The sequence below is a fragment of the Oncorhynchus mykiss genome, chromosome 3 (assembly GCF_057628025.1).
Source record: "Oncorhynchus mykiss isolate SJ-2025 chromosome 3, ASM5762802v1, whole genome shotgun sequence".
Classification (NCBI taxonomy): Eukaryota; Metazoa; Chordata; class Actinopteri; order Salmoniformes; family Salmonidae; genus Oncorhynchus; species Oncorhynchus mykiss.
Window position 1 is genome coordinate 9,271,928 of NC_143024.1, and position 13,651 is coordinate 9,285,578.

The 13,651-nt window shown below is 44.1% G+C and overlaps 1 protein-coding gene across 2 annotated transcripts in view; it reads right to left on the reverse strand.

Annotated features, from left to right (window-relative positions):
* Positions 1-12,967, reverse strand: part of LOC110507037 (autotaxin) — a 48,407-nt gene extending 35,440 nt beyond the window's left edge. For both annotated transcript variants that reach the window (XM_090219946.1, XM_090219943.1), the window contains exons 1-9: positions 12,324-12,967; positions 11,994-12,099; positions 8,436-8,591; positions 7,949-8,074; positions 6,093-6,153; positions 5,851-5,948; positions 5,447-5,526; positions 5,200-5,319; positions 2,710-2,765 (exon numbers count right to left, since the gene is read on the reverse strand). In XM_090219946.1, the coding sequence (XP_090076072.1) occupies positions 2,710-2,765; positions 5,200-5,319; positions 5,447-5,526; positions 5,851-5,948; positions 6,093-6,153; positions 7,949-8,074; positions 8,436-8,591; positions 11,994-12,099; positions 12,324-12,353 (833 nt within the window). In that variant the 5' untranslated portion in view covers positions 12,354-12,967. The remainder of the gene's footprint in view (positions 1-2,709; positions 2,766-5,199; positions 5,320-5,446; positions 5,527-5,850; positions 5,949-6,092; positions 6,154-7,948; positions 8,075-8,435; positions 8,592-11,993; positions 12,100-12,323) is intronic.
* Between the last annotated feature and the right edge of the window lie 684 nt (positions 12,968-13,651).

Below are 13,651 nucleotides of genomic sequence, written 5' to 3' on the forward strand. Positions count from 1 at the left end.
ATGATCAAATACAGATCTTAGAATCAACTATTAAAGACTACCAGAACCCACTGGATTCTCCAATTACATTGAATGAGTTACAGGACAAAATAAAAACCCTCCAACCCAAAAAGGCCTGTGGTGTTGATGGTATCCTCAATGAAATGATCAAATATACAGACAACAAATTCCAATTGGCTATACTAAAACTCTTTAACATCATACTTAGCTCTGGCATCTTCCCCAATATTTGGAACCAAGGACTGATCACCCCAATCCACAAAAGTGGAGACAAATTTGACCCCAACAACTACCGTGGAATATGTGTCAACAGTAACCTTGGGAAAATCCTCTGCATTATTATTAACAGCAGACTCGTACATTTCCTCAATGAAAACAATGTACTGAGCAAATGTCAAATTGGCTTTTTACCAAATTACCGTACAACAGACCATGTATACACCCTGCACACCCTAATTGACAACCAAACAAACCAAAACAAAGGCAAAGTCTTCTCATGCTTTGTTGATTTCAAAAAAGCCTTCGACTCAATCTGGCATGAGGGTCTGCTATACAAACTGATGGAAAGTGGTGTTGGGGGTAAAACATACGACATTATAAAATCCATGTACACAAACAAAAAGTGTGCGGTTAAAATTGGCAAAAAACACACACATTTCTTCACACAGGGTCGTGGGGTTAGACAGGGATGCAGCTTAAGCCCCACCCTCTTCAACATATATATCAACGAATTGGCGCGGGCACTAGAAAAGTCTGCAGCACCCGGCCTCCCCCTGCTAGAATCCGAAGTCAAATGTCTGCTGTTTGCCGATGATCTGGTGCTTCTGTCACCAACCAAGGAGGGCCTACAGCAGCACCTAGATCTTATGCACAGATTCTGTCAGACCTGGGCCCTGACAGTAAATCTCAGTAAGACCAAAATAATGGTGTTCCAAAAAAGGTCCAGTCACCAGGACCACAAATACAAATTCCATCTAGACACTGTTGCCCTAGAGCACACAAAAAACTATACATACCTTGGCCTAAACATCAGCGCCACAGGTAACTTCCACAAAGCTGTGAACGATCTGAGAGACAAGGCAAGAAGGGCATTCTATGCCATCAAAAGAAACATAAATTTCAACATACCAATTAGGATTTGGCTAAAAATACTTGAATCAGTCATAGAGCCCATTGCCCTTTATGGTTGTGAGGTCTGGGGTCCGCTCACCAACCAAGACTTCACAAAATGGGACAAACACCAAATTGAGACTCTGCACGCAGAATTCTGCAAAAATATCCTCCGTGTACAACGTAGAACACCAAATAATGCATGCAGAGCAGAATTAGGCCGATACCCACTAATTATCAAAATCCAGAAAAGAGCCGTCAAATTCTACAACCACCTAAAAGGAAGTGATTCACAAACCTTCCATAACAAAGCCATCACCTACAGAGAGATGAACCTGGAGAAGAGTCCCCTAAGCAAGCTGGTCCTGGGGCTCTGTTCACAAACACAAACACACCCTACAGAGCCCCAGGACAACAGCACAATTAGACCCAACCAAATCATGAGAAAACAAAAAGATAATTACTTGACACATTGGAAAGAATTAACAAAAAAACAGAGCAAACTAGAATGCTATTTGGCCCTAAACAGAGAGTACACAGCGGCAGAATACCTGACCACTGTGACTGACCCAAAATTAAGGAAAGCTTTGACTATGTACAGACTCAGTGAGCATAGCCTTGCTATTGAGAAAGGCCGCCGTAGGCAGACATGGCTCTCAAGAGAAGACAGGCTATGTGCTCACTGCCCACAAAATGAGGTGGAAACTGAGCTGCACTTCCTAACCTCCTGCCCAATGTATGACCATATTAGAGATACATATTTCCCTCAGATTACACAGATCCACAAAGAATTCGAAAACAAATCCAAATTTGAAAAACTCCCATATCTACTGGGTGAAATTCCACAGTGTGCCATCACAGCAGCAAGATTTGTGACCTGTTGCCACGAGAAAAGGGCAACCAGTGAAGAACACACACCATTGTAAATACAACCCATATTTATGCGTATTTATTTTATCTTGTGTCCTTTAACCATTTGTATATTGTTAAAACACTGTATATATATATATATATATATATATATATATATATATATATATATAATATGACATTTGTAATGTCTTCACTGTTTTGAAACCTCTGTATGTGTAATGTCTACTGTTAATTTTTGTTGTTTTTCACTTTATATATTCACTTTGTATGTTGTCTACCTCACTTGCTTTGGCAATGTTAACACATGTTTCCCATGCCAATAAAGCCCTTGAATTGAATTGAATTGAATTGAATTGAAAGGTAGTCAGAGAGAGAGAGGTAGTCAGAGAGAGAGATAGTCAGAGAGAGAGAGAGAGAGAGGTAGACAGACAGAGAGAGAGAGAGAGGTAGACAGAGAGAGAGAGAGAGGTAGACAAGAGAGAGAGGTAGACAGAGAGAGAGAGGTAGTCAGACAGAGAGAGAGAGGGGAGGTGGTGGTTAGGGGGAGAGTGAGAGAGATAGGTAAGGTAGTCAGAGAGAGAGAGCTAGTCAGAGAGAGAGAGGTAGAGAGAGAGAGAGGTAGACAGACAGAGAGAGAGAGAGAGAGAGAGAGGTAGACAGAGAGAGAGAGGTAGACAGAGAGGTAGACAGACAGAAAGGGTGTGGGGGAGAGAGGGAGAGACTTACACAGGCCAGAAGAAAGTGCCAGCTTTCACCCCCTGCTTCACTGCTGTAATCCAGATCTAGGACAAGAATAAAAGTGAATATAACCACAGTAAATTATCTGTAAAACTGTGATATAAGACAATATAATGTATCATGTAATGGCATATAACACCTTTAAGGACAATGGGAAAATCAATTTTCGTCAACAAAGGTTCTTCAAAAGCGTTTGTGACCTTAAACCACTACAGTACATTTGCAAGGCTGACGCCATTTCCAATTCAATGTCTCAACTTGAAATGGACGGTTATTACATTTAAACACTACTCACTAGTTTTACTACATTCATACTCAAAGCCAAGTTAAACAGTCTCATATGAAAGGAGAGAGAGAGAGAGGCAAACCTGGCCAGCTGTAAGTAAGGCCATTACTGTGCAAATAGAACACAGATGCAGGCCTTCTAGAATGGGAGGGAGGGCTTCTAGTTTGGGAGGGGGGTGCTTCTAGAATGGGGAGGGGGGCTTCTAGAATTGGAGGGGGCTTCTAGAATGGGAGGGGAGGCTTCTAGAATGGGAGGGGATGCTTCTAGAATGGGAGGGTGCTTCTAGAATGGGAGGGAGGGCCTATAGAATGGGAGGGAGGGCCTGTAGAATGGGAGGGAGGGCTTCTAGAATGGGAGGGGATGCTTCTAGAATGGGAGGGTGCTTCTAGAATGGGAGGGAGGGCTTCTAGAATGGGAGGGAGGGCCTATAGAATGGGAGGGAGGGCTTCTAGAATGGGAGGGAGGGCTTCTAGAATGGGAGGGAGGGCCTATAGAATGGGAGGGAGGGCCTATAGAATGGGAGGGAGGGCCTATAGAATGGGAGGGAGGGCTTCTAGAATGGGATGGGGGCTTCTAGAATGGGATGTGGGCTTCTAGAATGGGAGGGCTTCTAGAGTGACTTACAGTGCCTTTAGAAAATATTCATACCTCTTAACTTATTCCACATTCTGTTGTTACAGCCTGAATTTAAAAAAATAAAAAGTGGTCATCAATCTACACACAATATCCCATAATGACAAAGTGAAAACAGGTTTCTAGACATTTCATAAAATGTATTGAAAATGAAATACAGAAATATCTAATTTATACAAGTATTCATACCCCTGAGTCAATACGTGTTAGAATCACCTTTGGTAGCGATTACAGCTGTGTGTCTTTCTGGGTAAGTTTCTAAAAGCTTTGCACACCTGGATTGTACAATATTTGCAGAATATTCAAGCTGTGTCAAGTTGGTTGTTGATCATTGCTAGACAGCCATTTTCTTGCCAAGTCTTGCCATAGATTTTCAAACCGATTTGAGTCAAAACTAGGCCACTCAGGAACATTCAATGTCATCTTGGTGAGCAACTCCAGTGTATATTTTGCCTTCTAAGTTACTATCCTGCTGAAAAGTGTATTTGTCTCCCAGTCTGTTGGAAAGCAGACTCAACAAGGTTTTCCTCTAGGATTTTGCCTGTGCTCAGCTCTATTCCGTTTATTTTTATCCTAAAAAACTCCCTAATCTTTGCCAATGACAAGCATACCCATAACATGATGCAACCACCACCATGCTTGAAAATATGGAGATTGGTACTCAGTAATGTGTTGTGTTGGATTTGCCCCAAACATAACACTTTGTATTCAGGATATAAAGTTAATTTCTTTGCCACATTTTTTTACTTAGGTATCTTATTGCAAACAGGATGCATGTTTTAGAATATTTTTATTCTGTACAGACTTCCTTCTTTTCACTATGTCATTTAGGTTAGTGTTGTGGAGTAACTACAATGTTGTTGATCCATCCTCAGTTTTCTCCTATCACAGCCATTCAACTCTGTAACTGTTTTAAAGTCACCATTGGCCTCATGGTGAAATCCCTGAGCGGATTCCTTCCTCTCTGGCAACTGAGTTAGGAAGGACGCCTGTATCTTTATAGTGACTCAGTGTGTTGATACCCCATCCAAAGTGTAATTCCTAACTTCACCATTCTCAAAGGGATATTCAATGTCTGCTTCTGTATTTTTACCCATCTACCAATAGGAGCCCTTCTTTGTGAGGCATTGGAAAACCTCCCTGGTGTAATGTGGTTGAATCTGCTCGGCTGAGGGACCTTACAGATAATTGTATGTGTGGGGTACAGAGATGAGGCAGTCATTCAAAAAATCATTTTAAACACTATTATTGCACACAGAGTGAGTCCATGCAACTTATTATGTGACTTGTTAAGTAATTTATGCCATAACAAAGGGGTTCAATACTTATTGACTCAAGACCTTTCAGCTTTCCGTTTGTAATTCATTTATAAAAACATAATTCCACTTTGACATTATGGGGTATTGTGTGGAAGGGCAGTGAAACTCAATCTGAATGGAATCCATTTTAAATTCAGGCTGTAACACAAGGAAATGTGTAACAAGTCACGGGGTGTGAATCCTTTGTGAAGGCGCTGTATGACTGAACCACAGAACAGAGCAGAGAGAGTCGGGCCTCACCGGCTGTCCTCCCCACCAACGGTGATTCAGCTTCTCTCGACCCCGCAGGTTAAAGTTGGCATCAAACACAGGGTCATGCATGGAGTTGCCAACGATGCCATGGGACTCAGGGTACAGGCCCTACAGGAGGTCAGGACGGAGGTGTTAACCCGATGAGGCTGGATGTTACATTACGGAAAAACTGAAGCTAAAATGTTCAGCTGAGTTCAGCAAGGAGGAAAAAAAAGGATGATTGACCAGTACGTACCGTTGCAAGAGTATAGAGATTGGGGAACGTTTTCGTGGGGTACACGGGTCTCATGTAAGGAGCATGGGTACCACAGGCTCCTAGAGGTAAAAAGGCACAGACAGATATGATGCAATGGTACGGGCTCCCGAGTGGCGCAGCGGTCTAAGACACTGCATCTCAGCGCTAGAGGCGTCACTACAGACATCCTGGTTCGATTCCAGGCTGTATCACAACCAGCCGTGATTGAGAGTCCCATAAGGCGGCACACAATTGGCCCAACGTCGTCTGAGTTAGTGTTTGGCCGGGGTAGGCCTTACTTGTAAATAAGAATTTGTTCTTAACTGACTTGCCTAGTTTAATAAAGTGAATAAAGTAGCCCCTCTCAAATGAAGCCTTGTTATGGATGATTCATAATATCTTACTGAGTTTCTCGATGTTGGGGATCACTGTGCTTCCTCTCTTCATGTAGGAGGCTCTGAACCCATCCACTGACACCATGATGAGAGGGGGACGGACAAACCTGGGGACAAAAGATCATGAGACTATTTCTGATGTTCTTACGGGTTTTTTTTTTGTGAATCGCTGTGAAATAGTTGTGAAAGGTTAAACAAAAACATGTTTTTTTTTATAAAAAGGTCTGAAGAGTGTAAATGGGATCTCTTACCCAGCCGGACATTCATGGGTTCTAATGTCTTCACAGTCATCCTGCAACCAAGTAGTGTCCCCTTACAAAGAAAGGGTTAAGAGTTAATATGAGGGTTCAATACAACCTTCCGCTACCACCATATAGGAGACAGTCAGAGAGGTACATGACCAGTCAAAAGTTTTAGAACACCTACTCATTCAAGGGTTTTTCTTTATTTTTGCTATTTTCTACATTATAGACTAATAGTAATAACAAATATGGAATCATGTAGTAACCAAAAAAGTGTTAAACAAATCAAAATATATTTTATATTTGAGATTCTTCAAATAGCCACCCTTTGCCTTGATGACAGCTTTGCACACTCTTGGCATTCTCTCAACCAGCTTCACCTGGAATGCTTTTCCAACAGTCTTGAAGGAGTTCCCACATATGCTGAGCACTTGTTTGCTGCTATTTCCTTCACTCTGCGGTCCGACTCATCTCAAACCATCTCAATTTGGTTGAGGTCAGGTGATTGTGGAGGCCAGGTCATCTGATGCAGCACTCCATCCTCCCCCTTCTTGCTCAAATAGCCCTTATACAGCCTGGAGGTGTGTTGAGTCATTGTCCTGTTGAAAAACAATTGGTAGTCCCACTAAGCCCAAACCAGGTGGGATGGCGTATCGCTGCAGAATGCTGTGATAGCCATGCTGGTTAAATGTGCCTTGAATTCTAAATAAATCACAGACATTGTCACCGGCAATGCACCCCCACACCATAACACCTCCTCCTCCATGCTTTACGGTGGGAAATACACATGCAGAGATCATCCGTTCACCTACTCTGCGTCTCATAATGACACAGTGGTTGGAGCCAAAAATCTCCAATTTGGACTCATCAGGCCGAAGATCACATTTCCACCAGTCTAATGTCCATTGCTCGTGTTTCTTGGCCCAAGCAAGTCTCTTCTTATTGGTGTCCTTTAGTAGTGGTTTCTTTGCAGCAATTCGACCATGAAGGCCTGATTCACACAGTCTCTGAACAGCTGATGTTGAGATGTGTCTGTTACTTGAACTCTGTGAAGCATTTATTTGGGCTGCAATTTCTGAGGCTGGTAACTCTAATGAACTTATCTTCTGCAGCAGAGGTAACTCTGGGTCTTCCTTTCCTGTGGCGGTCCTCATGAGAGCCAGTTTCATCACAGCAGAGGTAACTCTGGGTCTTCCATTCCTGTGGCGGTCCTCATGAGAGCCAGTTTCATCACAGTGCTTGATGGTTTTTGCGACTGCACTTGAAGAAACTTTCAAAGTTCTTGAAATTGATTGACCTTCATGTCTTAAAGTAATGATGGACTATCGTTTCTCTATGCATGTTTAAGCTGTTCTTGCCATAATATGGACTTGGCTGTTTACCAAATAAGGCTATCTTCTGTATACCACCCCTACTTTGTCACAACACAACTGATTGGTTGAAACGTATTAAGAATGAAATAAATTCCACAAATTAACTTTTAAGAGGGCACACCTGTTGCATTCCAAATGCATTCCAGGTGACTACCTCATGAAGCTGGTTGAGAGAATGCCAAGAGTGTGCAAAGTTGTCATCAAGGCAAAGGGTGGCTATTTGAAGAATCTCAAATATAAAATATATTTTGATTTGTTTAACACTTTTTGGGTTACTACATGATTCCATATGTGTTCTGTCATAGTTTTGATGTCTTCACTATTATTCTACAATGTAGAAAATAGTAAAAATAAAGAAAAACCCTTGAATGAGTAGGTGTTGTAAAGCTTTGGACCGATAGTGTATGTCATGACAACAACAGTCAGAAGGGTTGGCTAAAGCCCACGCAGCACTAGTATCAGGTTGAGAGACATCTAGTATCAGTGTCTAACCTTTACAGAGTGTTTTGTAGTTGGTACAGCAGTCTCCTTTGGCCAGACAGTCCTCAGAACAGTGACAGGCATGCTGGTCCTTCCTGGTCTCTCCACAGCGCTCCTTACTGCACTCAAAACCTCCCTCTGGACACAATCAATCATTTATTCAATCAATTAATGAGAGAGGATGTTACATAGGTAACAACGACCCATTAGAACTGCATCAGGGTGTCCCATTCAACAATGAGTCAAGTCACCATAAGGTCATATACATGAGGTAGAAACTGACAGAGATGGTGATGGTCAGTAAGTATGAAGTAAAGCGTGTGTTCATTTTGAACCCTACATTGATGCAATACAACGTACTGAACATTCTGGAACATGTACAACTTGGACTGGGGAGAGGAGTTGAACTGAGATGTAAGACCACCATGTTGAGGGAACATGAAAGGGAGCAGGGGGGACCACCAACCCAGACAGACAGGCTGGCAGGCTTCAGGCTTACCTGTTCTCAAGCAGTGCTCATCAAAATCCTGGCAGCAGCTGTTATAGGTTTTACATAAGTTGTCACAGCGGCAGTTGGGAGGTTCAGCCTCGTCCAATTCAAAGCATCTGTTCTTGCAGGATCCTGACGTGCTGATCCACGGGGAGTCTGAAGGAGCTGGCAGAGAGAGAGAGAGAGAGACAACCATTAACAACTACTGAGGGAGATGAAAGAGAGAGAGTCAACCATTAACAACTACTGAGGGAGATGAAAGGGAGAGAGAGAGAGAGAGAGAGAGAGACAACCGTTAATATCTACTGAGGGAGATGAAAGGGAGAGAGAGAGAGACAACCGTTAATATCTACTGAGGGAGCTGGCAGGGAGAGAGAGAGAGAGACAACCGTTAATATCTACTGAGGGAGCTGGCAGGGAGAGAGAGCGAGACAACCATTAATATCTACCTAGGGAGCTGTCAGGGATAGAGAGACAACCGTTAATATCTACTGAGGGAGCTGTCAGGGAGAGAGAGACAACCGTTAAAATTTACTGAGGGAGCTGGCAGGGAGAGAGAGACAACCGTTTATATCTACTGAGGGAGCTGTCAGGGAGAGAGAGAGAGACAACCGTTAATATCTACTGAGGGAGCTGTCAGGGAGAGAGAGAGAGAGAGAGAGACAACCGTTAATATCTACTGAGGGAGCTGTCAGGGAGAGAGATACAACCGTTAATATCTACTGAGGGAGCTGGCAGGGAGAGAGAGACAACCGTTAATATCTACTGAGGGAGCTGTCAGGGAGAGAGAGAGAGAGAGACAACCGTTTATATCTACTGAGGGAGCTGTCAGGGAGAGAGAGACAACCGTTTATATCTACTGAGGGAGCTGTCAGGGAGAAAGAGAGAGAGAGAGACAACCGTTAATATCTACTGAGGGAGCTGTCAGGGAGAGAGAGACAACCGTTTATATCTACCTAGGGAGCTGTCAGAAAGAGAGAGAGAGACAACCGTTTAAATCTACTGAGGGAGCTGTCAGGGAGAGAGAGAGGGAGACAACCATTAACATCTACTGGAGATATACTCTGAGAAAACTAGGTAGCACCTTTTTTTATGAGAGAGTATTGCAAGAGAAGCTTGGAGTATACTCTGAATCCATGCTCTGTTTCACTATTGAAAATAGAGCATGGATTCAGTCACTATGGATCCACAGCTGCTAGTAAGACAGTTCTATTTGGGTTTTAAAAATGTCTCTACTACTCAACACTTCCCTGAGGTTGGGGAGAGGGACACCTCCCTGAGGTTGGGGAGAGGAACACCTCCCTGAGGTTGGGGAGAGGGGGTCTTCCCTGAGGTTGGGGAGAGGGACACCTCCCTGAGGTTGTGGAGAGGAACACCTCCCTGAGGTTGGGGAGAGGAACACCTCCCTGAGGTTGGGGAGAGGAACACCTCCCTGAGGTTGGGGAGAGGAACACCTCCCTGAGGTTGGGGAGAGGAGTCTTTCCTGAGGTTGGGGAGAGGAACACCTCCTTGAGGTTGGGGAGAGGAACTCCTCCCTGAGGTTGGGGAGAGGAAGTCTTCCCTGAGGTTGGGGAGAGGGACACCTCCCTGAGGTTGGGGAGAGGAACACATCCCTGAGGTTGGGGAGAGAAACACCTCCCTGAGGTTGGGGAGAGGAAGTCTTCCCTGAGGTTGGGGAGAGGAACACTTCCCTGAGGTTGGGGAGAGGAACACCTCCCTGAGGTTGGGGAGAGGAGGTCTTCCCTGAAGTTGGGGAGAGAAACACCTCCCTGAGGTTGGGGAGAGGAAGTCTTCCCTGAGGTTGGGGAGAGAAACACCTCCCTGAGGTTGGGGAGAGGAGGTCTTCCCTGAAGTTGGGGAGAGAAACACCTCCCTAAGGTTGGGGAGAAGAGTCTTCCCTGAGGTTGGGGAGAGGAAGTCTTCCCTGAGGTTGGGGAGAGGGACACCTCCCTGAGGTTGGGGAGAGGAGGTCTTCCCTGAAGTTGGGGAGAGAAACACCTCCCTGAGGTTGGGGAGAGGAAGTCTTCCCTGAGGTTGGGGAGAGGAACACTTCCCTGAGGTTGGGGAGAGAAACACCTCCCTGAGGTTGGGGAGAGAAACACCTCCCTGAGGTTGGGGAGAGGAACACCTCTCTGAGGTTGGGGAGAGAAACACCTCCCTGAGGTTGGGGAGAGGGACACCTCCCTGAGGTTGTGGAGAGGAACACCTCCCTGAGGTTGGGGAGAGAAACACCTCCCTGAGGTTGTGGAGAGGAACACCTCCCTGAGGTTGGGGAGAGGGACACCTCCCTGAGGTTGGGGAGAGGAACACCTCCCTGAGGTTGGGGAGAGGAGGTCTTCCCTGAGGTTGGGGAGAGGAGGTCTTCCCTGAGGTTGGGGAGAGGAAGTTTCCCCTGAGGTTGGTGAGAGGAAGTATTCCCAGAGGTTGGGGAGAGTAACTCTTCCCTGAAGTTGGGGAGAGGAAGTTTCCCCTGAGGTTGGGGAGAGGAACAGAGGGGACCAAGCCAGTGTAACATTCAGTACACAATAAGATGTTCCTTGTGGATTCAGGAACAAACCCGCAGCAGGAAAAACCTGGGCAACGCCAGGAGAAGCACGTGGACGAATTCTGTGAAGATTCAAACTCAGTTTACTGCACAGGAATAGCTGTATGAGGCATATAACTAGTCATTTACTCGATGTCAAACCCATCCCAGACACAGTGAATGAACTGAATGAAAGGAAACAAACTACATGGGAAGGAAAGACTACAATGTCCTTTCACAGCTGTGCAGTGGGATCTTTGACAAGTTTCCCGACAGTATAATTCAAACCTCTGAGTTTTTACATGCAGACCAGGTCAGAATATGTGGAGCAGAAACGTCTGAAAAGCTCACTTGATATTGACACAAGGTAGAGCCGAGCAAACAAACCCCGAATATACACGAACAGGCCAATCACTAGCGAAAAGGACAACAGTAATCGGTTTGTTACACTTAAACGCTCTTTGCTTATTAGTTCTGTGTACACTGGCAGACAGATCTGATAGAAAACGATGTGCAAATAAACTGCATTTTGAAATTCCATCGCTACGGTTACCTCAGGGAACATAGTGAGTTCCGTATAATGTATGTAGCTCATGTTTAAAGATCATCTAGATGGTAAATGTGGAGTGATTGATTACTTTGTCCCGAAGTCAGTTTAAGATTTAGTTTAATGCCTCTGGAATCAAAGACAGTTTTCTGTCTGACTTGTTTAAAATGGCAAAAGGAAAGTTGGCTTTATATGCATTTACAGCCAGAATACATAAAGGCTTTTTCAAAATATACTGTAAAGCTTATTTTGGTAACTAAATGACAGATAAAATGATTCAGCTGTGCTTGTAGTATACCATGCACAATGTTAGTGCAGAACACCCAATATGTCATTATACAAACATTTATTTTTAAATTCACAATTACAATAATGTAATAGACAAAAATAATACCCATCAACTATTGTCAGAGAGAGAGAGATAGAGAAAGGGAGAGATGGAAGTCCCCCCAAAATATCTATATTTATTGCAAAACAGTTGTCCAATCTTGCTTACTGTCTGTCCTTGAAGAAGCAGCCTCCTCTACAGACCTTTCAGGGCGGTCATAAACATACCCCGAGCAGATATCCGAACCACAGACGACGGAGAGGACACAGAACATCTATGAAAATGAACGAAACAACAGATAAATGATACAATTCCACAAAATATTGTCACATAAAATGAAACGTGAAACATATGAGGCGATAACGACAAGTCTCCCACAGTAAATATAGCGGGGAGCATGCCAGAACAATCCATCATAACCCAGGTATTCTCTCTTGAACATCCTACATTGTAATATCACAGAGTTTTCTAAACCATCTTTGGTAATTTCCATCATACCTGTTTAAATGATATCTTATATTTCCCCATTATGTCAGGTCCGTCCTACAGAATTCATGTGTTTATCGCAGTGGTCCCTGTTCGGTTCGTTACCGTGCGTCCTGACTGCACCCCGACTATCACTAAGACTGAGCGCAAGAACGGTGTGGTGGCCAAGTTTTGTGATTTCAGATGAACACCTGTTCACGGTGCCAAAGGGAGCTTCCTTCCAGCTCTCAATCCACTAAATCAAGGAAAAGTGCTTATGCTGCCGTTTCATTTTACTGCGCGCAGTGCGCGGTAGGATACTAAACAATGAATGCAAGGAGAGACCACCCCGGTGAATGCATAACAATACCCTTTGATACTTTTCAAATCGGTCGCCACTTTGAAATGATCATCATCATCCCCTTGTACTGCAAATGATTTAGAAAACAAAAGGAGAGTAAAACTTCCTTGCTGAAAGCCCTGAAAACATCTGACAACCAGTAATAAACGCATAATAGTCATGGGCGCCTATTCGCGAAACATAAGTTCTCATTGTAAACGGAAAGGGACACATGCGGACGCACACGACGCATTTGCATGGATCATAAAGCCTTACAGAACCAATTTCCAAAGAACCATGATTCTCTGCCGAGTGATGCCTGCTCCTAGTCTGCTCTAGACTGGAGTGATTTATACCCTAACTAACCCTGGAACAAGTTATACCCAAACTAACCCTGGTGGGATTTATACCCTAACTAACCCTGGAACAAGTTATACCCAAACTAACCCTGGTGGGATTTAAACCCTAACTAACCCTGGAACAAGTTATACCCAAACTAACCCTGGTGGGATTTATACCCTAACTAACCCTGGAGTGAGTTATACCCAAACTAACCCTGGTGTGAGTTATACCCAAACTAACCCTGGTGTGAGTTATACCCAAACTAACACTGGTGTGATTTATACCCCAACTAACCCCGGTTCTAACACTGGACTGAGATGTTCCATAACTAACCCTGGTTCTAACCCTGGTTCTAACACTGGACTGAGTTGTACCATAACTAACCCCGGTTCTAACCCTGGTTCTAACACTGGACTGAGTTGTACCATAACTAACCCCGGTTCTAACCCTGGATCTAACACTGGACTGAGTTGTACCATAACTTACCCTGGTTCTAACCCTGGTTCTAACACTGGACTGAGTTGTACCATAACTAACCCTGGTTCTAACACTGGACTGCGTTGTACCATAACTAACCCTGGTTCTAACACTGGACTGCGTTGTACCATAACTAACCCTGGTTCTAACACTGGACTGAGTTGTACCATAACTAACCCCGGTTCTAACACTGGTTCTAACA